This window comes from Brienomyrus brachyistius, chromosome 12, assembly GCF_023856365.1.
Source record: "Brienomyrus brachyistius isolate T26 chromosome 12, BBRACH_0.4, whole genome shotgun sequence".
Classification (NCBI taxonomy): Eukaryota; Metazoa; Chordata; class Actinopteri; order Osteoglossiformes; family Mormyridae; genus Brienomyrus; species Brienomyrus brachyistius.
Genome location: NC_064544.1, coordinates 8,929,918 through 8,955,951, shown reverse-complemented (window position 1 = coordinate 8,955,951; position 26,034 = coordinate 8,929,918). Strand labels below are relative to the sequence as shown.

General features: G+C 46.0%; 1 protein-coding gene across 5 annotated transcripts in view; it reads left to right on the top strand.

Moving 5' to 3' along the window:
• The window catches only part of LOC125705073 (sodium/potassium/calcium exchanger 2-like), a 60,510-nt gene that overhangs the window by 25,535 nt on the left and 8,941 nt on the right, over positions 1 to 26,034 (top strand). The window contains exons 3-8 of one of the 5 annotated variants that reach the window (XM_048971409.1): positions 929 to 967; positions 2,506 to 2,614; positions 10,375 to 10,389; positions 13,556 to 13,606; positions 17,496 to 17,594; positions 19,394 to 19,476. In XM_048971409.1, coding sequence (XP_048827366.1) covers positions 929 to 967; positions 2,506 to 2,614; positions 10,375 to 10,389; positions 13,556 to 13,606; positions 17,496 to 17,594; positions 19,394 to 19,476 — 396 coding nt within the window. The remainder of the gene's footprint in view (positions 1 to 928; positions 968 to 2,505; positions 2,615 to 10,374; positions 10,390 to 13,555; positions 13,607 to 17,495; positions 17,595 to 19,393; positions 19,477 to 26,034) is intronic. The other 4 variants (XM_048971411.1, XM_048971410.1, XM_048971412.1 and 1 more) reach the window with 4 other exon arrangements.

Genomic DNA, 26,034 nt, shown 5'->3' with positions numbered 1-26,034 from the left:
TTTGCCATGTTCATGGTGACATAATAAAATGGTCTGGACACTTCAATGGTGAAATCTGGCCTCCTGTCACCTTAGGTTGGCTGCATGGACGTCGCTCCCGCAACATATTGAGACCCTGTGGCCGTAAGGTGTGAATAGAATCTGACATTATAAATGTTTCTGGCTTGGACTCATGTACTGATTGGTGTTTGCCATTTGGTTTATTCAGCATTTCAGGTCCGGTAATAAAAGAGTAGATTTGATTTCATGAGCTTGGCCTTACTTTCCATGGAAATGCAGTCACGTGTGTACACACACACTTAAACTCCTTCCAAAAAAGCCAACGGTCCCTAACATCACGCCACAGACTTACAGTGATCTGGGCGAGCCAGAGAGACGGAAGTAAGATGTGTTAGTCTCAAGTAGGGGGTGGGGCCAGAGTCAGCAAGAGCGTGCGATTGGTTATGTAGCCTGCCAATCTTGAATCATCACCTTGATAGACTTTGAAGTGCTTTGCTGGGCTTCTGAAGTAAGACCAGCAGAGGAAATCCCACGAACCTTCTTTGAAGCGATTCACTTGCTCAGAACCTCAGCAAGGTCTTGCCATACCATGTCTTTGATGTGAAGCTACAAAAGGTTTGATATTTCTAAGCTGTGTAACCTGCGTGTCATATATTTGTGCAGATATGGGATTCACAAGCACGTGTCAGATAAGCACCGTGAATGGTGTTACTGTGTAATTGGTTGCAGGTTCTGCATGCGCGTTCCTCAGCACATGCGGAACACGGCCAGAGCAGAGCACCTTCACCCCGTCGGCCGTCCAGCCCCTCTGCCCTGTATCCTGCTGTCTGTCTGTCTGTCTGTCTGTCTGTGAGTGCATAGCTGTCTAAGGTCCGTTTCAACTCTGTGTCTCTTGTCTCTCTCTTTCTCTCTCTTCCTCTATGTCAAGGTGAGCCCTGAGCCTGCAGAGGATGGCAGCAAGCTGTCGGTAGGTCCTGTCCTTTCCCCCTGTGGTCCATTGTCATTCTGTGTGTTGTGCCGTGGAATTAGCCAGCTGAACGTTCAGCTTGACCGTAACTGTTCCCCCCGTTCCTGCCAATCAGAATACCCCTTACATCCCAATTCTTGAGTTGCGTGTTAATAGCCAGCTAGCTGTATATACGAGCTGTGTATCGATTCTGTGATATGGGAGGAAATAACATGTGCAAAATTGCCATCATTTATGGTCATCAGTGTGAATAGCACCATATATAAATAAACAGCCCCATCACATTACCGATAAATTTTCAAAGGCAGATGAAAGGCAAGCCGTGAGTTTAAGCAACCACAAATTCACTCTGGAGTCATGACAACATCGCCCTGATGGATTAATGGAGAGCGAATCAGTGTTTCCACACCAACAGCTACCAAAAATGAGCTCCATTCCGCTTAACGGCTCTTCCCGATTGCACCAACCCGTCCCCGGGGGGGGCAAAGGGCGGTGGGCGTGTTCAGAGGAGCTGACATCATTGCCAGGTGCCCTTTGCCACGCCCCCCAACTAAGAGCATCGCCGTACCCGAACATGTCCGCCCAGCTACTGTAGCCAAAGGGGTCACCTTGACCCCAAGTTGTTGAATGAGGCTGAGGTTAAACCTATTGCCCTCAAACGTTCCACTGCTACTTTTCATTGATAGTTTTTTTTGTGCCTGTTTTCACCCTTCATTAGCTTGAGTGGGTTCACCTTGTGTCAAGGCGACGGTGACGTCAACTATGACAGGATCTAATTAAACTTGTAATTGCACGTCCCAAACCGTGGTGCCTTTAAAGTGCCGCATTGTTGTTTGTGTAAGTGAAGAGCGTCCTCCTTACCACACACACGCACACACGCCTTTAGAACTTATTTTTCACGGCGAGTCACCTTGTTAGCACCTCAGAAATTCCAGCTTATCTCATTTATGGCGCGTGGCGAATCATCGTATGCTATCACGGGCGTTATTTCTGGACTTTGCCATTCCCCCCCCCCCCCCAAAGATTGCCTTCGCTATATGCTGGCTGCTTGGACTGATGAAGGCTACCCAAGCACATAGCTAGGGGGGGGGGGTGGATCAGAGGCAGCAGAGGCGATAGGACAGCCGCTGTCTGACCAGGGTTCTGACACAGAACAACGCCTTGAAGCTTAGGGGAGACGTGAGAAGGCAAAAACTGGGGGTGGGGGGCTGTGGATATGGGTCTGAATTAACACTGGGCAGCAACAGAGAGAGAGGGACCTCAAGAATTGAAGGCCGATAGCAATTCATATGAAAGATTTACGCACAAGCCCGATTTACGCACAAGCCCGATTTACGCACAAGCCCGATTTACGCACAAGCCCGATTTACGCACAAACCCGATTTACGCACAAGCCCGATTTACGCACGGGCCAGATTTCCATGCAAGCTAACCTGGTGACTTTAGCCCAACCCCCCTGTCCCACCAAATGTGGCCCCAGGTGGCTGGGTGAACAGTTCCATCCTTTTCTGATGCCCCTTTCTCCCCTCGCACCACAGGCCAAGCCTCGCCTCCAGAGAGGAGGAAGCTCCGCCTCCCTACATAACAGTCTGATGAGGAACAGCATTTTCCAGCTGATGATCCACACACTGGACCCACTCAGTGAAGGTAGGATCTGGAGGTAGCTCGCTCATGGCCACTGGGACACCCACACGAAAGGTCCATGCTATTGCCTATACAATAAAACAATGATATTTATATTGTACTCTTGAGCCAAAAATAAGTGCATTTTATAATATTTACATAGAATTTTTGGCAAACAGCCTTACCCAGATTGAATTCCGGTTGTTAACTGAAAAGACATTAAGTACTGTATTAAATGGAACTGAAAGGTAAAATCTGATCATTTCCTTTATACAGTACGTTGGTAATAGATGAAGAGCAGAGGATTTGAGCGTACATAGTGTGTTATAACATCAGCCGTCCTTATGCACACGCGCAGAGAAACTCCAGACATATCACAGTTCCTCTGCAGGGAAGTCGCGTGCCAGTGAATTAGTTTTTCACCTCTCAGCGTACCCAGAAGCAATATGAAACACTCTCCCGCTGGTGAACTCCCTCTCCCGCCCCCCCCCCACCCGGTCCCCCAAGTTGATAAACGGTCTGGAAAAAAATGAGGCCGCCGCGGGAACAGGCTTTGGAGCAGTCGCGGCACCCCTTTGCTGCGGCCGGCTGAACGGCCCGGTTCTTAGACCTGACGATATGCAGCTGCCATCCAGCTCTCTTTCTCGCTGTGGCCACTGCACTGCAAACCAGGGCGTTAAAAGCCCCTGCTCATTTGACTCAATATCCACAGGCAGATCTGGCAACCCCAGATCTGAACGTTCAGAATGTTCAACCTCTCAGAAAGGCATTTAATGACTCGGAAAATGCTTTAATCTTCGGCTATTAGCCTGTTTGTGTATCTTAATTTTTATTGTAACAGATTGAGTACCTTGCCCAGATTTTTAGTACCAGGTTTGCATGTAGGACTGGAACCTACATCCTTTTCGGTCCCATCCTACATAAGCTGATGGAAGAGCATCATCCCAGGATTGGGTGTGGAAAATGCTGAGCAGGAGTGACCAGCTAGCCAGTGGCTGGGATGCGAATGGCGAGGGGGGGGGGGTACCAGCCGGCACTGGAGGGCTAACTGAACGGGCTCTGTCCTGTCCGAGCCTCAAGCAGGCGTCCAGACCTGTGATCGATTCCAAGATGACTCACCTCATAACCTAGCAGCATTAAATTTAATATCACCCTCACACACTCTCTGGGCACAACATGTTTTATTATGTAATAAAACTAAAAAAATTATGTGTCAACGTTTCATGTCGGTGGTCACCTGATGAAGTACATGATACATAATGCAAAGGGAGTTCCCTTGAAAGCGAGATGGGAAAAACATGCTCTAATCGGGGATTCGAAGCTGCCTGCTTCTTACCCATGTGCCACCTGACTCTATTACATAAAGCGACTTACAGGAGAGGAAAAGGTAATCATTTCTAGTCCCTGAGATTTGAACCAACAACCTTTGTGTTATAAACACAACACTTAACTTGTTGACCTACACAGGAAAGTACACAGATAAATACTCATAAATGGCACTCTGACATGACTTCATCTGTTTTTTTTACACGGTGTAAGGGGATGCGGTTTTGTGAAAAGTGGAACACTTCATTGGTGTGTATGGTGTATAAGCTCAAATTTGCAAATGTGATTTCCTTCAGTTTATTTACGTGACGTTTCACCAGGGGACGGTGCCTTACGGTAAAAAAAACTGTTCCTCTTTCAGTGGGCTGATATTTCTGAGGGGGAAGGAAGGCAGAGTATAAAATCAGGTCAGGATGCCCCGTGCGGCTGCAGCGATCCCACGATTCTAGGCGATCTGACAGGTGCCGTCAGCCTTATGCTGGCCCCGTACGGCAGACTCGGTTAATCTCGTTAGCCGCTTTCCTGGCATATTTTGTGCTGGAATGCTCATTGTTCCCGCTGCTTAAATTTTGCCAACCTTGAACGGCTGCCTGCCTGCACCAAAGTGATGCCTGACGTCGGTATCGCTAACATAGTTACGGCCTTCCAATCACAATGAAGTGCTCCTCAATGACTACGATCGTCCCTTTAGATTGTACAGAGCATGTACAAGATGAAACTTCAGCTATATGTACCACTGCCCTCATGAATGACAGAGAGCTGAATACTTGTATCCACTGCAAAGGCCCATTAGAGGGACTGTGAAGTGACATGGCAGGTGGATTGCTTAAGTAATTCAGCAAATTTTAGTGCAGCGAATATGTTTCTCAGAAGCTTTGGGGCGCTCCCAACCGCCACTGAGCGAGAGTGAAACAACGTGTGTGCCAAAAATTTTAATGAGCCTGCTCACAGGAGCATGCAGGCGGATTCCTTGAGACCTTGGCCATCACAGCCGGAACGATGGAGCCAAATCGACAAGATTTGCATCCTGAAGCGCGCCAAGTTTGCTTCAATGGCCTTGGCTTTGAGTTGTCTCAAGAATGTCAAGGAAGCGGCGTCCATGTGATGTTCTGCTGAGAGTTGCAGGCCGAAATTACGATGACTTGTAAGTAGGAACGTTTAGGGACAGCCAATCAGCTGTCTGCCTCCTGTTGCTACAGAAGCACTACAGGGTGCATCCTTTTTAATGCGTCGATTTGTTGGCCACGTCGCCTTGTGTGAGCAAGCCCGTAGGTCCGCTGCGGCCGGATCCGCCTCCAGGAACTCCAGCCGTCGTACTCCATGATTCGGGAAAATCTTCTCAAAAAGTAGGGACATGTGAGTAATGCTGCACGACCAAGTTTAGGTTGTCCTGAATTCATCCATTGTAGTGGCAGCTATATTAACATCAACAGACATCCTGGTACAGGTGAAGGGAGTTCCCTGCTACCCGACACCATGCGTGCGACCAAATATGCCAGTCTGCCGTCCAATTACTTCTCTAGTACAGAAGCATGGGGTGGAGTCAGAGGTAGCGCAGGATTCCAAATGGGGGAACCCCCTGGAAAGGGATTGCGCAAGGGGGGGGGGGGGGGGGGCATATTCTTGCACAGCATGTGCAATTTAGAGAAGTCAGATCTGCCTAACTGCAGGTTTTTGGATTCAGTGCAGCCCCCACTGAGCCGCCATACTGCCCCAAAATCATTTGCTGTAAGTGACATACTGTCCTTTTTTAATACTAAAGAACCCTCCTTTTTGAAAATTATATGAAGATATCCCAGCCTCCACAAAAGATTCAAGGGCACCCCTGAGGCAGACACTGTGATACGTAACGCTAGAAGGCCGATCCAAATCCCCAGCGATGCTGACGGACGTGGCGTCTCTGCCTCGGCCTGTAATCCCAGACGCCGCTGCGTTTTACGTCTTTCCGCACAGGAAGGGATTATCAAAGTTAATATCGAGAAGTTAATAGAGTTGGGGAGAAGCGGATTCATTCTGGAAAGAACTGGTTTGTGTCCGTATTTCAGGCAAATGCTGCGGACACCTAAAGCTTTTCCTTTGACCTTAGATTGATGTGTAGGGCAAGTCGTTATATTTCGCTATGTTATTGTTCTGGGGCAGAGTGATCCGACTTTTCCTGATTAAGTAATGGTGAGAAAGTCTCATATTAACACGGCAAGTGCATGTAATTCGGTTGGATTGGATAGGAGGTGCGAGATTTACAGCCAGGATTCTGGCCAAGCTCCAGGGGCCTCCGTTGAGCCTCCTGGTAACTGTCTCGCACGTCCATCTTCGCTAATCACGGATACAGTGGTTTCCAGAGCAGGGTGTCTATCGTGCGGTCAGACACACTCTAGCCCCATTAAATGTCTGATGGGATCTGTAGACTATGCTGTGGTGGAAGACGACACACTTACTGTGTTTTTCGCAAGAGAACATTCCCCCCCCACCAGTGTGGCGCACATCACTTTAGATAAAAGCATGCGAAGAAATAAATAATGAAGCCAACACAGCAACCTTCCCCGGTGGGGGGTGGAGGGGGACAGGTGACGTTTATGTATAGTGACTTGACTTTCCCTTTTACTGGCAGGTATCTGTCACCATGCAGAGTGTGTTTGTGTCGACGTCGCCGTGGCGACTGGGGATTCTGGCTCACCCGCTGTTGTCTTCACACTGCTGTGTCTGTATGAGATCTGAACGCTGGGACCGGGGCGAGTGTTCCACTGCTCTGTACTGGGTGGACCGTGACTGGAGGGGTACAGACAGGCTAAGGGGGGGGGGCTCAGCCCCAGAACTCATTGGTTGTTTACCTTTCTTACAGTCCTAACCACACATGGACCTAGAGTAAAGGTCTCCTGTAGCAGTGAGTGATTCATTTAGCAGTATTTCTATTTTAGGTGACAGGCAATGTTCTGTATCACAATCATTAATTATTTTTTTCTGCAGTAAAGAAATAAAATCTGTCTTTCTGTCTGTCAGTTTGTTTTTCTATCTATCTATCTATCTATCTATCTATCTATCTATCTATCTATCTATCTATCTATCTATCTATCTATCTATCTATCGTGTCTGTCTTTCTGTGTGTTTTTCTATCTATCTATCTATCTATCTATCTATCTATCTATCTATCTATCTATCTATCTGTCTGTCTGTCTGTCTGTCTATCTTTCTATCTATCTGTCTGTGTGTCTGTCTATATGTCTGTCTGTCTATATATCTGTCTGTCTGTCTATCTATGCTTCATAGGCTAACTGCTTTGATAACAGTTTTAAAACATTTACAGTTTTTTCTCTGTTGGTTTGGCTTATTTCTTGAAACAGAAATTACATTCTTAAAACTATAAGATCATTTGGCCAAACAGTCTTACAGTTCTGCGCAACATTACAGCTCATTAGCAAAAGTTCATATCTCTCCCAAAACTGTTCACACATGCTTCAAAACTAGATTCCTTTCCCATATAAAGAGCCGGTACCATCAAAATTTCAAAGATCTTTCTCAATTGCTTTGGCTCCTCTGCATTCACTTAGTGCTTTTGCCAAAATAACCTGGATGGTTCAGCACAACACCATGGATCACCTGCAAAAGTTCATATCGCTCCCAAAAAGTTTACCCATGTGTCAAAACTAAATTCCTTTCTCATATAAGGAGTCAGTGCCCCCAAAATGCATCGTCCCTTTGGCATTGTGTGAGCACTGCAAGTCAAAATGCCTAGATGTTTTGTCACTATGGCAGAGGTCTAGCTAACAGAATACAATTATGTATAAAACTGAAAGAAGAAGTATTTTACAGTAAGAGCAGCCTCCAAAGTTTGACATCACACACACTGCACTCATACTGCCAAGGAAATTGTAACCATTTTTATTCACATACATAAAGTAACTTCCATACATTAGAGTACATAAAAAGAAAATGTATACAGTATTCTGTACATGTATGAAAAATAAACACAAACCAAAAACAAGAAAAATTATATCTAGCCTACAGTGCTATAAATAAAGTTTCACAACTACAGTAAGACTTTCACTGGTCGCTGTCGTCACCCTCCCTCTCCTGGCCACCATCTTCATCCTCCTGGCCACCATCTTCATCCTCCTGACCATCCACACGCTGCTTTCTGTCTGGCCATAGATTTTCATCCACATCACAGTGGATATTTTCCCTTGCGATGCAGCGAGGGAAGAAACGGCGCGAATGTCTCAACCATCCCCTACACTGATCCCCTGTTATGTCCTCGGACGCAGCATCCATTGTATGGAGCAGGGACCTCTGGTCTTGAGCCCAATGTTCATACACTCTCCACCTCCAAGCGGAAAAAAACTCCTCAATCCGATTGAGGAAAGGAGAGTATGATGGTAGTAGCTCCATGAGCATCCTTGGATGAGAAGTGTGGTAGGTGAGACCCTTCGAGACCTCTCTCATTTTCTGGGACCAGATCAGTATAAAGACGGTCCAAGAAAATAAGGAGGTTTTGAGTGTTGTATGGGCCTAAACTGGGGATGTGTGTGACCACACCATTCTCAGATATGGCAGCACACAGTTAAATTGCCCCCTCGTTGGCCTGGGACATCCACCGTGGCCCGCTGGCCAATGACGTTACGCCTCTGAGTACAAACCTGTTTTTCTTGCGAAAGGTATGGATGATGGGGGAGACTGTAGAGCGAGGCACGTTAGCCTGCACTCGGCAGCCTGCCTCTGCCATTGTGAGGTGACAGTTGACAACATGGTCTATAATTGTGGCCCGAATTTCATCGGGGACAGCATGGTGTCTTCGTGCTCCTCGGCCTCTTCCCCCTATACCACCACCATGCATCCTCACTCCTCCTCCTCTTCTTCCTCCTCCTCTTCCTCGAGCAGTCCAGCAGACTATTGTGCATATGATGACTTACAGAATGAAATCATGCTGACATGTTTTGGAGAGAACAACCATTAGACTGAGAATCAACTAATCAGTTTAGATCAGCAAGATCTATTTATTTGTAAAATCCGCTAAATGTGAGCTCACTGTGCTAACTGTAGGCTACTTGTACATAACCGTTTGCAAAGATGCACTGAGACACTTGAGACATGTACTAAGACGTTTGCAATTTGATGACATCAGTGAGAAATGCCATTCTGTTGTGAACAATTGCAAGGTGGTTTGGAGGTTTGTCCATGTTATTTTGAGAATGAATTTCTGTTTCAAGAAATGAGCCAAACCAATGGAGAAAAACTGTAATGTCCCAAACAAGGTAGGAGTCAAAAACACAGTCATTATTATTATTATTTAAAATTGTCAGAAGCTTCTGACAATTTACACACACAGCATGAAAGGTAGCAGTGGCTCTGTTTAAAGCAGACGCACTTCATGCATATTTTAGCTGACTTTTAGAAGGGAACAGATTTTTGAAAGAGCTTGTTTTTTTTTCTTGTTTCAACTCAACAGTGCACAGGGGCATGTTAGGTTACTGCTCTTCATGTCAATTCTCTCACCTCCGTTTAGTTTTGTGCTCGTCATCTGAAGTCGCAACAAATGACTGAGAGAGCACGTTACATTCAGTCACAAACGACCAAACAATTACAACCGCTGACAAGCTGTAACTTGGGTGGTTCTGAACTGACGTCGGATTGAATGGAATGGTGACGAAACTCTCCTCTACGATCTCGAGATAAGGGATGTGATACGAACCAGGTTTTACTTCAGAAAAGGAGGGATAGAATTATAATTCGTTTAACTTATAACTGACTATGTTTCCCTCACTCACTATAGAAATAAAAACCCAGCATTCTGTTAATGCTTAGAATAACTTAATGGTTAACCTCTGTTCCCTCAGCATGACGGAACCCTGTAGACTGATTCACAATGTCCAAAGGCTGTGATTCACAGGTTTAAGTGGTTTGCAGGCTGTTCTCTTATAGAGAGATGACAGCCAATGAGCAGGAAATGCCACTCGGTGTCACCTGTGTGGATTTATGTCACTTTTTTCGTTTCCTGTCCCTTTTTAATGGCCTGAAGTTTCCCAAAGAGTTCAGTAAGAGCTAAGAGGTCAGTGTTTAGAGTTGCCCCCTCTCCTCTAATTGTGTGTAATTGTGTGGTGGTCTTATCTGAGCGCTGTTGCTGTAACGGAGATGTCTGTCTTCACAGAGTTTAACAAACAGTTTGGTGTTATTACAAATGTTCAGTTATTGCAAGACTTCATTTTGCTTTGTATAATTTATGTATTTATAGCTGAAGTCTTGTACTGAGATATAATTGTAGTAGTACAATATTTTAAAAGTAGTCAATGACTCCAGGCATTTCCAGGTATCGGTGTGTTTTATTTTCTTTGAAGAGCCCACATGACACAGAAGGAGTGTTTCTGTGAGATCCAGTAATGTTTGTTTTCTCCTTTAACTACCATCTACTTTTGTTTCTCTCCCTTTATCCACCTCTTTATTGGTTCTGACCCTGTCTGTTTCCTCAGAATTTGCCGATTCTGGTGAGTTAAATGTTTGTTCTCTATGCCAAAGCTGTCCATTGTCATCGTGAATTGGAAGTGGCTTCCCACCCCCAAAAATCTATTCCTAAGGATTACATCATCTCCCCGTTCACGGTACCATGTGGAACCGTCCTGAGACAGTTCTGTCCCACGACATCTCTCCTCCAGAACGCACTGTTTTGAACTGGGCCCGTGTGCACATTGCATCATCTAGCTTTCTCTGTTCCAGTGTCCTGCGAGACTCTCCCTAACAGTCATATCTGCTCCTCACCCGTTACTAACAACGTCTTACGATGCTCGTTCATCTTTGGTCTTGTTTGACAGCAGTACTAAACTTCACAATATAATCATTATAGCATTTCACTGATGCTTAACGACATTTCACAGACGCTTAACTTATATACTGGAGTTATGATGTTTTGGGCAACATTGTTAGGTATGAAATTATGCTGGTGTTCAAATAAACAAAGTAGAAAATCGTACATTTTACAAGGCGAATGCAACAAATGGCTGCACTGGATCCAATCAATGTGTATAAATGAACAAGTAGCTGATGAGTGATGATTTGGACACATCCAGCAGCATAAACCTGATCTGTTCTATGACAATGTGAAAATGGTCAGACAGACCAGCTCCTCTCCCCCACGGATTGATGGCGCATCAGCGAGTAGTTTGCGGGACTCTCCCGTAGGGCACTAAGAATTTGCCGGAAGCTCGGATCTGGTCGCACACCTTCTGGAGGGATGGCCGCTCTGTATTTTTTTCTGCGTTGTTCCATCTGGACGAAGCCTATGGTTAACGATTCAAAGACTGCCAGTATCGGCTGATATGAAAGACCCACGAGGTGACCTTCAGAAGCAGAGCTCGTTTCGCTTCATCGTCTGGCACGGCAATGGATCTTTTTTTAGAAGGAAAAAAGAAAAAAATATATAGAAATTGACTGTTTTCCATCATTTTAGGGAAGTAAACAGGAAGACTGAGGATCCTAACCCTGTACTATCAAGACCCAGACTTTCTCTTATATGATCATTTTAAATAATACATTTCTTCCTAAATTGAATGACTTCCTTACTCATCCAAGAACACTGTCTAGCATTCCAAAGCGCTCAAAGGAATCCGGCTACAGTGTGAGCTGCACCAGGATGCCTGCTGCTGTCAGGTCCGACTGCACAAGGATGCGCAAAGGCGCTCGTGACTGGGCGAGTGCGGCGCACGTGCGGCTGGGAGGGACGGTCTGCTGAGAGCCGCGTGCCCGCATCCTAAAATAGCCGACCCCTCCCTGCTGGCGCCTAGCTCAAAAGCGGCCATTCGAGCGGAGGGAGCTTCATCACGCAGCCCAGCTTGCGACGGTCTGCTGTTCGCGATTAATTGGAAAAAGCTCCGCCGCTCGCAGCGTTCCGTCCGGTGTAATTAGGGGCGCGCGCATGTGAAGCGAGATGAGGACGTCGGGGGTAATTAAAATGAGAGCTCGGGGATGCCTATGAGTGCAAATAAGGGAACATCGATCGGGTGATTGACAGGAACCCCCCCGTGACAGGCAGTTGACCCCGGCCTGGATCCTTTCCCCTTCAGGATGATTTTCCAGTCGCTGGTTCCTGCTGAGGGTGTTAAATGGGATCCACCCACCGAGGGTCCTTGGTGGTTCTGACCGTGGCCTGTTACCTACACGAAATAACGATCCCACCACTCGCAATTGCATGCCTGACAGATCCAGCATTTTACTATAAAACCATTTGATGAACTGCTTCATAGCCCCCCCCCCCCCCCCCCTCCCCGTCTCTGTTATGCAAACCGACCTCTCCCGGTCCACGAGGACTGATCAATGTTAAAAGCTGTCCGCTAGTGTGCAGACCGTGACCGGAATCTTCATGAGGTCATGCAACAAGGTCACAGTCCAATTGGCAAACAGGTCAACTGCCTGAAGGCAGAAACTTTGTCATTTGTTTTTTTTTTTGTGATGGTATCCCACGTATAGATAGGTCAATTGTGCTTTTGTGGAATTCGGTATAAGTTTGAATATGGATCCTCTTTTGAGAGTTGTTTTCGAAGCGGGATGGTTCCTGACAACTTATATTACCGCACATGTCAAAGAGGAGCACATCTGTTACCCTTCTTCCTCAATGCTGCCCTGATTGCTCCTGCTTGCCTACATCGCAGGAAGAAAATCATCACTTGCAGAAGTGTTTCATTTTCGCTCCGGATTTTTAAATAGCAACACTGTGCTAAAATCCCCACACTGCCAGCAGTGCAGGTTTGGTGTGTGACAAAGTGCAGCCAAAATTGATCCCTTTTCTGGATTTTTATGCTTTTTTATGGCTTCTCTAACAGACGGCGATTTTTATCTTGCCTTGCCACGTGTTTCTGTCTTCGCCCGTGTTCATTTGCATTTCAAACGTGGCTCGATCGCCCCCCTGCCATGACAGCGCATTGTCACAAGACCCCAGAAGATGAGGGACGGCGGTGCAAAAAAAAAAACGACGTAGTGCCACCGGCACCTCCCGCAAACAGCTGAGCCGATCTGTTCCACGAACGGCAGCGTTTTCTTATTCCTCCCCCCAAGACAGATTTGGTGACACAAGAGCTAGAATGATGCACATGTTGCCGCCCGCATCACTCACCAGCATTATCACCGAATAAACCCGGTTTCCTTTTCCGTTTTTTTTTCCTCATTATCATAATAAAAATCTCTAAAGTGGGTAATTTGGTGCTTTTTGAAATTTCAAATAAAGTGCTTTAGAACATAATAGGCCAACTCTATGCAGACGTTATTATGTAATGTTCAAAAAATATGGCTCTTTTTCCCCGTTATTTATTAAATTGGTGTTTGTTGGATGGATTTCAGCAGCGCAGGCAATGAGCGCCAGTATTGTTGTATAATGGTGTCTTACACCAGTCTAACATGTGTTGCTAAAGTAGAATTGGGACAGAATAATTTTTCTCTGGCATTTTTATAATACGTTCATAATACGTTTCCATTTTCCGAAAATGCATATGTTAATTTCCATTGCTATTGCTTCTTTACTTATGTTGGTGGAGTCTTGCATTGAGAGAGAATAGTTTCTAGCAAAATGTATGTGATGTTAAAAATGTGCTCTTTTCTGTCATGTTGGGTTTTCCGTTGTTGTGTCTTGTTACCTTACACTTGTCTCCTGCTGTGATGTTGTAGAACTTGGGACATATGGAAAGCTAAAATATTATCACACAATGACTGAGGAAGGTAAGCGTTTATTCTTTCCCCCCTACACTCTCTGTGTCACTGCTGCATCGTACCGTTTTAACTTGATTTACGCCATCTTGCTTTAACCCTCATTTGTAGCACGTTCGATTTTTTTTGTCTAGTTTATTTCTCTCCTTGCAAGATTTCACTAACGTAAGTGCAAATCGTTGTCACACATCATTTTCGTCGTTTTTTTTTTTTTTGGCTTCTAATGGTTTTTATCAGTTGCGATCACGTTTAGCATTTTAACAGAGGATCACGACTGATTCATTTTTGATTGTGTATGTATTGCGTTGTTTTCTGTGCCTATTGTATTTATATTGTGCGTCCGTGTCGTGGACTTGCTGACTGTTCGCCTTGCTTTTTGAGTACAATGTGGCGGAATGAGGCTTTTGCTTGTGAGGCTTCTTGTTGGTGTGGAAAGAAACCTGCGCTGGTCCCTGTTTGTCACCCGGGAAGGTGGTGCCTCCTGAGACGGGCGGAGGGGGGCGGGGTCCCTGTAATTTGCCAGGCGCGAACTTTTCCAAGTGCTCCTTGGGGTGTTTGGGGGAAAGCCAGTAAAGCAGCGAGAAAGTGTACCTAAACCATTTGGAGAAATTAAAACATATCAGTACCAAGTACATGTGGAGATCATCCATTTTAAATCCACAACACACACACACACACACACACACACACACACACACACACACACACACACACACACAGGTAACAGTCTCCACCGTGCCAAAATAGCAAGTTTTGTTTTTAAAATCACAATTTGGGGACATTTAAAAACCCACACGCTCACATACACATGCATATTGCCCTATATATAGCGAGAGAGAGAGCATATATAGCTATTAATATAAACAAATGTCTGAATCAGATCGTTCAGTGCATCTTAAGGTGCGCATTATTTTACCTAACGGTGTATTATTCTATGAAAGTGTGCTGTTTTTTTCTGAGCATAAAGATGACACCGGAGACATTTAAATGAGTTTTTTAGACGCGCTGTTCGGATAGCCCTGGGCATCCTCTGATCTCGGGTTGCCCGGAGGAGACTGACGGTTGCCGCGCCCCGCTAGACTCGTGTCTTCGGCGGAGCTCCGAGACACTCGTGAGCAGCCGATTAACGTCAGGACTCCGTCCAAAAACAGATGAGTCATCGGCGCCGCACTTACATAACAAGAGGAGCCGGGAAACGTTATCATAAAAGGAGGGCAGTCCGTGGCACCACGCATGGAGAGGTCAAATCTGCAGTTTTTCTTAACTTGTTTTACTTATATTGATGCAAGATGAAGAGGTTTATAAAAATCAATTTTGTAAAAACCTTTTCAGCATGCACCGTTGTTTCTCTGACGCCATGGTGGTATTATTATAATGAAATAGTGTGAAATCTAGAATTGACATTTTAAATATTCAAGTACCATGTATTATTCACTTACAAGAAGGGTATAATTTGATTAATTAAAGCATGGGCTGGGTTTTATCTTTGAAGTATAATGCATAGTTTATCTTTGGTGCACCTCATACTAGAAACCTAGATGGGTTTCTGGGTTTCTCGTCCATCCATCCATCCCTCCTTTTTCTAACCTCTTCTTGTGGGCTCAGGAGCCTCTCCCAGGCAGCAGAACAAAATACAGTGACTGCACTCAACTTACAGTAATATGCCCTGGTGGTGAAATCTCTCTTGATAGGTCCTTACTTTGTATGGGTTCCATGTTGAAAATGTCTTTTTTATATTTTTAACTTAGTGGCCATTGATTTTGTCTGTCACAGGGGTTCAGCCCTCTGCCAAAATGATAAAAAGATCATCGTCGCTCATGCCAGACGCCCTCGATTTTGGTCTTCAGCAAAGCGAGGCTCCTCTAGCAGGAACCCCCCACCTAGTGTGCTCTGGAAAGCTCTGACTGACCTTAGGCCAGGGGCCAAGGTGAACTCTGCAGGATTGCGGGGGTTGTCCTGATCTACAACAGCGTGTCACGCAGATCAGGGCCAAGCTGCAGGCCACCGGTCACTTTGTCCGGCGGTCACAGATGTCACACGACTCAACGGGGTGGGGAGAGGGGGCAGGGTGGTTGGGCTCACCGATAGTGTCGATACTTCCCAGGACTCATTTACCCTGGCCGCTGCCCCGCTCTCCGACCAAACCTTCTACTCAAAACCATCCCCAAACAGACGCGAACATAAAATAAGCAAATGCTCTAAGACGAGCATGCAGCATGGCCAGAGTGGTGGGCAGACGTGACCACGTCCCCTCGCACGTGTCCGCCGCTGCTTCTGAGTGGGGGGGGCAGCAGAGGGACGCGGCAGCGACGGGACCAGAAGTCTTTTAATCTTGCCTAGACATGACAGCGCTTGTTCCATTAGCCAATTCTGCACAGAGCCGGCTTTGCGCCACTGTGGGGACTAAAAAGGGTGCTGATTAAAGGGGCGGACAGCAGCTCCTATGTGTCTCTGTTCTGTGATATTACCGTCATACTTAAAGGGGAATGACGTAACCGAAGTTACCCGAGGTGCCGAGCGAACCGCTGCTCCGCGCCCGATTATCCACTTTCTGTCTGTCACACGGGTCACCCTGAATTGGACCCTCCAGCGCAGAAGCTGGAACCACTCAGCACCGGCCCAGAACTGGAGATGATGCTTGTGTCGTCTGCTTCTGTGTTGGCTTCAGTCGCATTGTGTGCCTAATTAAGCAGTATGTGATATTACCTTGGGGTCTGGAGTAGCCTCGGCTAAAATTCTAAAATAATAATTACTCTACTGATTCATTTTATAGCTGGATTGAGTACTAAAATTTTAATAAATTAAAGAAATTGAAACTTTTATAGCCATTTAAACAGACAAATCTTATTTTCAAATATGTATTGATGTGATTTATGTTTGATACTCAGGCTCCATTTGTGCAGGTCACTTTTATCCCTGTAACAGTGTTTTCTTCCACCTCGCTGTTGAGTCTGACATAAAGGTCCAGTTTAGCTTCAGTTTACTCCCGGTGTCATTTCCTGTCCCTTCCAACGTGTCATTTCCTGTCCCTTCCAACGTGTCATTTCCTGTCCCTTCCAACGTATCATTTCCTGTCCTTTCCAACGTGTCAATTCCTGTCCCTTCCTGCAAGTCTGGCTTTCTCCTGCCTCGTCTGCCTGGCTCGTTAAATGCCCACTGCATCTTGCTGTGCACTGATGCATTTCAATCGATCCCTGTCCTTTTTTATTTATTTAGTTATTTATTTATTTTTACAGTTGAGGGTCACCCTTCCTGACACTTCCCGTACTTCATTTAATTACGTAATTGATCAATAAATCAATATATCAGTCAATCGAATTGCATTTAGCCTCGAGTGCCATAACAGGTCAGCTTTGTCACAGATCTCTTGACATGGACTTTTGTCAGATTTTTTAGTTAGTTTTTCAGAATCTAGATGCAGAAAACGGCAAAACGCTTGTATTGTTAAAAATGAAGGTTATTCTCCGACCTCTTAAAAAAAAAAAAAAGCTAACGTAGGTGCACTTCTGGAGAACAATGTCCGTAGAAAGTACAGATGACAAATGGCTCTAGCTGTTTGTTGCTGTTTGCTGAATATAGAGATGGGCAGTGACCTCCACGCCACCCTTAGGGCCCATAGCAGATAAGCTGTCCCCAAAAGATTAATCAGCGGTCCCATCTGCAGCTCACATTTTTCTGATAGCATTACCCCTTAAGACCTGGAGCTATAGCATTATTGACTTTCCTGAGCTGAATCAGGACACGAAGCAACACTGGGACCCTGAGTTTTATTCTATACCCTTTCAATCTCACGTTTATCCTGCGATGATTCCTGGGTAACTGGAAGATCCCACCTCCGTCTCTATTTTTGCTCGGTCAGACCTCTGAGTCCCCCCCCCCCCCCCAATGCTTGCCTCTGCAGGGAAATTCCGAGAGAAGGCGTCCATCCTGCACAAGATTGCCAAGAAGAAGTGCCAGGTGGAGGACTGTGAGAAGGCCAACGGGGCAGTGGGCGGAGCAGGTAGGCCGGCCGGGGAGCCTGGGACACGCTTGGGATGGCCGTGCGCTGTCACCAACGCGGGCATGTGTGCTCCACACGATACCCCCCCCCCCCCTTCCTCCTCAGGATATTAAAAACACAGCAAATGTCTTTAAATATCAATGCGACAGATACCCATAAAAACCATTGGAAAATAAGCAACAAAATATGCAAGTGTAATTAAAATGGGAATATTATTGCGCGTGTATCTAGAAAACAGGACACGTATGTCCTTAATGGTTAACTAGGGATCTTCTCTCAAGACTTACTCCGATGATGTGGATGCTGTAATCAGCATGGTGATGATATTACATGCTTTTCAGAGGCTTTGCAGTAGGGCAAGGAGCTTGTAGAGGCTAACAGATACAAGATGGCAGACAAGTTAACGGAAGGGATGGAATGACCCGGCATACGCATGACTCCGATCACCGAGGAAACCAAATCAAAGAAACAGACTTTATTTTGAGACATCTATGGACTATGAACTCGCACGGCTACCATAAACGTCACCCCGTCCCTCGGCGGGAATCCTCATAACCATCGCCGGTCCACGTCGGCATTTTTCTGAGGGCGGTTACCCCGAATTGCCGTGGACGGTATGTGTTTTAACTTGAAAGAGGCAAGCTTTCATGCGGACCTCAAAGGATGACATGGGCCTCCGTAACGAGGACCAGATTATGCTAACAGCCTCACTTTCCCGTATTAGCGCCTTTAAAGGACGCCAAGGCATCGCTCACTGCCCACTTTGATGTGTGTTGTTAATGCTAATTTTAGCCCATTCATATTTCATTACAGATTAGAAAAACATACTTACAGCACAGGTCTCTTATTTTACAGTAAATATTTAACTGTCTTAATTTAGTAAACAAACATACAGTTTAATTGCTCGACCGATCAATTGCTTCCTTTATTTCGGTTATTTTTATCACTGTTCTCGCAATGGGTGTGCAGGAAATATTTGCTGCATTTAATGTAAATAAGATTAGGGTTGGATTTCTGCACAATGTGTTCCAGAACACTTAAAAAAAATAAAAAAATGCTGTTTTTGGCCTTGACTGAAGTGGGCTGTTTTTCTGAATGGTCATCTGGAGGGGTCTGACCTGCTTACGAGCCCCGCAAAGTTGACCTCCCAGCACAGCTGCGTGTCCTTCGGCGGGCCCTGATGGAGCTGCTACTGAATCCCAATCTGGAGCTTCAGTCTCACCTGCTGACCATCTGGCAGGACGGTGGGGGTGGGGGGGTGGGGGGGGGGGGTGCTGGGGAGAGTAACGTCATCAGGGAACATGCAGAGACTAGAACTTCCAGCCTGGTGTGTTACCAAAGCAGTGGGAGAACAGATGTAAAGGGGGACCTGGAGAAAAGGGAGGTATGTTGGGAAGTTGGAAAGGAGATGGAATGGGGGAGGCAGACGATGAGAGAGTGACGCAGCCAGAAAAACGGAAATAACTCCATGTTCCTCCATCCGGTCTTGTGTTGGGTGCGATTAATTTTGTGCATTCGTTCAGCTGTGAACGTTGCTCAGGGGCGGAGGAGGGGTGTATTTGCAATGTAAAATTTGCAGGCCTGGTTCTTTGTAAATCGTTGCCAATTTTGCGTTATTGTCGGTCAAAAGAGGAAATAAAATTTGACGGCCACGTGAGGTGGGTCATGTAAATGTAAATTTTACAGTTGGCCCCCTGTTGTGATGCCCCCCCCCCCTCACCTCCTCCACAACGCGTATGATGTAGCAATCAAAACAGATTGATAAAATGTTAAGCTGCCCCGTCGTCTTTCCACTGCAGATAGAAATCTGCCCAACAGCTCTAATGTGGAGGTGGAGGTGACCCCGCCCATGAACGGCAGCGTGGGACACGAGGGAGAAGCGGTAAGCAAAACCCCAAAACAGCACATGAAGGGTCATGGATGTGTCACTGCTCAGGGAGAAACCAATTAAGCCTAGGAGTGCAGAGTAACCTCCAAGACACCAGGTGGCGCTCATGCTTTTTTTGTTAGGGGCATATGCATGGCACTTTTAAGGTTAATCTATAGAAGGCGCAGGTTAATACCAGGTAAGTAGGAGGAAAGAGAAGATTAGGAAAGCTTGGTTGAAGAGAGAATGCGTTTGATTCGCTGTTTCTGGTTTGGACCAGTTTTGTTGTCTATATCATATTTTAGTGTTGACTGTTATTTTGCTGTGCATATCACTTACATGGCTGCTTGTCTCATACCCACATGGCTTTGCCCACTGTGGACTGCTTGGTACAGCTGCATTATTCATCATCTCTTCATTCTGGACTGAAATACATATATCCTGTATAAGCATTCCAGATTACATCCTCAGCACATCTGCTCAGCCATTCATTCTTTGAACATTTTTAATGACTTTGTATGTTTCTGTGTGCTGGTCGTTATTTGGGGGGGGGGGGGGGGGGGGCGGTGATTCAGTGATTAATACTGCGGCCTCACACCTCCAATTGGGGGGGGGGTTCAAATCCCATCTCTGCTAATTAGTGACTCTGAATTGATGCTGTGCCTCGTTGTATGTATGCACTCTCTGACCTCCCGGGAGTTTATGCAAAAATGTTCTGAGGGCAGAACGAAAAATGATTGGTTCAGAGATATAGCCAATCAGATTGTAGAGGAACAAAAAAAATGGCCAAGCTAAAAGTCTCCTGCACCTAACTAGCTACTGTGATCCACACCTCAAAACAATTACTATAACTCCTTTCTCAAAAATCTGAACAATACGAGGACCTCAATCTGCACAATAGAAAAACTCTATCAGCAAAATTAAGCCAATTGAAGCCGCAATCCAATTTAAACAGGAAAAATAAAAACGCAGAGTTACAAGACTGTAGCAATAGACTTCAGTCTCCCTGCGACTCACCAAGATAAGAAGCTGCCAGATGGATGGCTGTTGTTTATCGTCTTGCTGTGTATATTCATCACCATTTCCCACCATTTGCACTTTGTGCATAATTCATTTTTCATTGCACTCTTTTGTGCAGTGTTTGTGTTTCCTGTATTGCAGTGGTTTCTGCATATTTTGTTTGCCTGTATATGCACTTATCCCTACCCACACCTGCTGTAACCTCTTCTTCAAATCCCTACAGAGCAGGGTTACATCAGATAGGTCAATAAGAGATGGCCGACGTGAAATGAAGTCCATGTTTTTCGAATTGCGCTCAATCTCACCTTCAGTCTCTCGTGTCTTCACTAGGCAAGGTAATAAAAGGCAATATCAAAGACCACATTTACAGCTCTGGAAAAAAATTGAGACCACTCTATATTTTTTAAACATCTGTGTTTTTAAATCCTTCTTTAATTCTGGTGCTGCTGTCAGAAGGCCACACTGCAAGGCAGGCTGCTTCCAGGCTCAAGGTTTCTAAGACAGCAGTACACAAGAATAAGGTGAAGCAGGAGACACTGGGAATGACCAAAAACCAGCCAGATAGAGGACAGAAGCAAGTTTCTAACGCCAGAGATGCCGGTCAACTTTGCTGGCAATGCCTCATAAATGGGAGTATGACCTCAAGTGGTCTTCAAAAAGAATGGGAAACATTAAGTGGTGTGAAGTGCACTGCTAGGACAGGACTAAAGACCCATAAAGCAAGGAAGAAGCCCTTCATGAATGAGAAGCAGGGAAGAACCAGTCTGGAGTTGGGAAAAAAAATGTAGATTTTACACGGGCACATACCCATAAATGGAGAAATGAGTGAAACTGAAAATTCTGCTGTGGTCTCTTAATTTTTTTCCAGAGCTGTATATATGACTATATGAGATACTGGGGTTTGTTATAGTACTCAATGTGGTTTTTATAATAAGCTGAAAACAGGTAGATGTGTTTTGGCATAAGCAGTGTCTTTCTGGTAGGTTATTCGTTTTAATTCCATGACATGACACTAAGGTATGTCCAATCCTTCTGTGCTTCGAGCCGTCAGATGCTGGCTTAGGTCGCTCAGGTGGGACCATTCATCCGGTGCCAGATTCTCGCACCCCGATCTGCAGAGCAGAGTCGCACGGCTCTCTCTGGCTGGAACGTTCTGTGCGGCAGGCTTGGACCGAGCCCCAGCCCCCTGGCGCGGGCACCTGGTAGACCCGCTGACGAATGCCAGACAGCTTGGCGCGACACGCGCTGTCGGATTGGGAGGAAGGGCACTGGAAGGCCGGTCAGCGCACGTTGGGTGGGGGGGGGGGAGTCGGCCACAGCAGCCAGAGCCCGCTGTGTAATGCCCTATGATTGACGTCAAACTGGGCCACCTCCCACAATGTCACACCGAAGCCCTGGAGCCGTGGGATGCCTGTCCAGAGCCGAGCTAAAACCTCGCCGCACGTGCCGGCTCCCAATGAACCGAGACACCAAAGCAATCTTCTCCAACAGTTGGAGTCCACCAACTCGAAAGTGAGGGAGTCAATAGGACCATTGGGAACGTCATGACAGTGCGATCTGGCTGCTCCAGCCCAATGAGAGACGAATGCGGAAAACGATCGGCTTTATACAAACGACAGCAGAACGCCAATGAGGTCATGCTCCACCAGAACTTACTTCACCTGCTGGTTTCCCACGGAAACGCCCATGAGTGTGCCCTCTTATTAACGTATATCATTTGTTTATACATCCATGCAGGTAACCGCCCCACGCCCCAGAAAGCAGCGACTTGCTTTAAACGATGATAGACTGCCTCGTAAGGTCAGTCCGCAGTGTAGGAACACGCCGTGGTCTTCTCACAGTTTTTCCTCTTTTTTTGGCATCTAAATTTAGTTCACAGGAAAGGTCATACTGATCATACTATGAGAACAGAGGGGTACAGTTCCGAAAGAAAACTCGTGGTTTGACTGTGAATGGAGATGTTTTCACGGGAGGGTAAAACCTTTCGGGTTTTATTGCCATTATTTTTCATATCTATTCCTCACAGTTCTGTGAGCTAATAGTGATTTTCAGAGTCAGTTTCTTCACAAAGGAAGATAGAAGTGGCAACTAAGGTGCCTGAACACCTCTTTTTGCAAGATACATTTGTGGACTTTTCATTGTCTTAGTTTGGGGGGTGCAGACCGGACTTTGGTGTTGTTATCCAGAGTGACACAGGTGAATCGCTGTGTCCACGCAGCACACGGCCACCTTTCGGTTATCCGCATTGGCATCCGCACTTTGAATGTTCACCTAGCAACCCTTTCCCCTACACAGGACCATAGACCACCAGCTGGTATCTACAAACTGTGCTGCCTGCTTCTCAGAGTTCACTGCTATGCTCGTTCCAGGCCTTTCGCCTGTTTCTTCCGCATGGAAACAATTTCATCACACTCTCATACTTGTCGAGACCGGCGCTCCGACGTTCAGGCTGTGTGAATCTGGTTTCTCCTCTGCAGCACCTGCAAAGATAAGCGAGACATGAACGGCTTGCAGTACTGCTGCAATGCCTGTGTCACCACCGCTGTTCCATTGCGACCGAGTGAGTCACATGACCTGCTGATTTGGAGCCTGCCTGCATTTCTGTGCTTTGCCCCCGAATGATTGGACAGACAGTCTCCGTCACCGATTCCATGAAATATTCATGCAGCAAAATGATGGACGACAAACACGCCTCAATAATGCATCATTAATTGGACCGGACTTTGAATATATTAGGAATTACATGGCAAAACAAAGCCTGAGAAGTTTACATAAGCTGTCCCAGCTGGACATGTGATTGGTGGAAAGGATGTGGCTGGTTTCACACTTGCGGTGAGAGCTGGTGATGGGAGGAAGAGAGGCGTCAAGGCACTGGGTGGGATTATCATGCCTTGGCTCAGACTGAGTTTCCTTCAGCATTTCAACAAACACTTTGTCTCCTAAGACGATATGTAGGTAAGATCTCAGAAGGACTGTAGGTGACATGGTGGACACTAAGATTGGTGAGAGAACTTTCCCCGTAATACATATTAGCTGTAGTATAAGTTCAGCATTGGATAAAAGGTGACTACAAAACGTACTGGGGGTTGTGTCTGGCTCAGTGGGTCAGAACTGACTCGGATCAGAAGGTCAGCAGTTCAAATCCCAGAGTTGGCAGCATGATTTCGTCTTTGGGCCCTTGAGCAAGGTCCTTAAACCCCAGTTGATCCTGGGACCTTCTGACCATGCTGGCTGCAAAAGTGTCTGTAGTTTCGGATAAAAATGCGAGAGAAACTTCTCAGTCATGCCGACTCCGTGTGCGAAGATGGATCCGCCGTAGCTAACAGTGAGCAGCGGAGTGAAAATCGATCTCGATGATGTCTGGTTCGTGAAATGTCATCTCCCGGTCATGCAGTGACCCAGGATTGGATTTCTCAGTACCTATCGATCACCAGAGTCCAGTTGTGGGGTGGGTGGGAGATTGGGCACCGTGCTGGGGGCTGGAGGGAGGGGCTGAGGGCATCCTGAAGCCAAAAACTATCAAAGAAATATGAATTTTCTGACCAAAACAAATGACAGAAATGATTGTTTCCTCATGTTTAATGGCTTTAATTTCGGAGTACATTCAAATATCTAGCCGATGCTTTTACCCAAAGCGACATTTACTTTTAGAGAGAGCAGGATGAGCGAGTCCCTGGAGCAACTGCGGGGTTAGGGGCCTTCAGGTGCCCGACAGTGACATCGCTCCGCTGATCCTGGGATTTGAACCAACGACCTTCTAATCACAAGCCGTCCTAACCCACTAAACTAAACCACACATCACCCCCATATTATAATTTCAGACTATTTAAAATGCTTAGACTTATCTTTAGCTTACAATATATAGTTAGTATTTTGCACTTGTAATTATATTATTTCTATTTGATTTATTTATATTTCATTTATATTTCACTGCTTCTGGCTTTCATTACAGGAGCAAAACCATCACTGTTCCATGCACAGCCAGGTCTATTCTCGTAGCACCAGGAATAAACTTGATTGTTCCTCTTCTTTGTGTAATAAATTTCTCCCTCTTGTCTTACATTTGAGGGCAAATAAGATCGCCGTTGAATACTATTATATTGTAATCATATCTGTTATGTCGTCAGTTGGATGGACTAGACAGATGAACTCTGGAAAAGACATTTGTGAATAGATTGTGGAAAACTTAAAGATATGTCGAAATCTATGTACAGTTTAAAAAAATCTATGTACATTTAAAAAAAAAAAGAAAGAAAGAAAAAGGAAGTGAATGCAGACCCGGATCCTGTATTTAATGGCTATATCCGTGTGCTTAAAATACTACATTCAGGATCAAGCGAGGACCTTTACTTCAGATCAAGAGGCTCCATGTCTCTAAATCCCTTCGGATAAACGCTTCATGTTCCATCCATGTAAATCTCTTTAGATGAAAGCAGTTCAGGAGCAACAATAACAGCAGGTATCTTTTCAAACTGCACTTCAGCTCTCTGGACATCGGCAAAAAGCTACACCGACTGAACGCTCTTTTTTCCCAGCTTACTGTTCTCCTGTGTGCATCACCAAGGTTACGGAGACCTCAGGTGGTTTTGTCATGGTACGATGACAACAAAGGATAGCATGTTAAACTCCCCACCTGCATGGTACGTAACACTCTGTGTCATGTGACCAAGGCTTGTCCAATGGGGTTCTCGTATCTGGCTTTGGGTGTTAGGAAGAGATTTATTAGTTTTTTTTTCCCATCACGCTTTGGGATGTCCATCACCTTGAGGATTGTAAAGGTCTGCAGCACCTGTATTGCGCTACCCATCTTCTAAGAAGCTGGTGCATATCGAGTGGACAGGCCTGCAGCGTGAGTCTATACACCAGTATACCTCTCCAGTAACCAGTAAGAGCAGCAGGAGCTGAGGAGCTGGATGTTGGAGATCCCCACTGTGCCTCTGTCACACCTCTTTGGCTTGTGCAGGCAGGCTTTGGCTCCCCCTTGGGATTGTGGATCAGAAAGCATTGGACAGATTGGGGTGTTAAGCCGCCTGATTGGACAGTGCTAATTGTTCTTGCTTGTTTGTGTTTCATGTTGTTCTCCCTCTTGCTTTGTATCTTGTTTAGTGTCCGTCCCTTTATGGAAGAAAGAAAACCCTGCTACCTTTGCCTTTGGTCGCCCGCGTCATGAAAACGCTGTAACTGTCTGGTTATTTTAGGACATGATATGAATTTCAGGCAAAATTAGATGCTCTGAGTAGTCTGTAGGTGCTTGACTGAACGTGTTCTGCATTAGCGGACTTCTGGAACCTTCTGGGGCTAAAGGCCAAGTCCGCCTTTGCCGCTCTGGCCGCCTCTCCTCTGAGAGGTAACCTTTTCTTACCTGTCCAGCGAGACAGCATGACATTCATAAGAGAGGCCCAATTAGCCCCGCCGGCCCCAACACTGGAAGTCAAGATGCCAGTGATTAGGGACGCTGGCCTCTGTTCGGCAAGAGGCAGTCACCTGAATCGCTGTCGCTGATTCAGAACTGCTGATGGGACAGACCCCCCAGCCCCATCAGTGGCCGTCGTT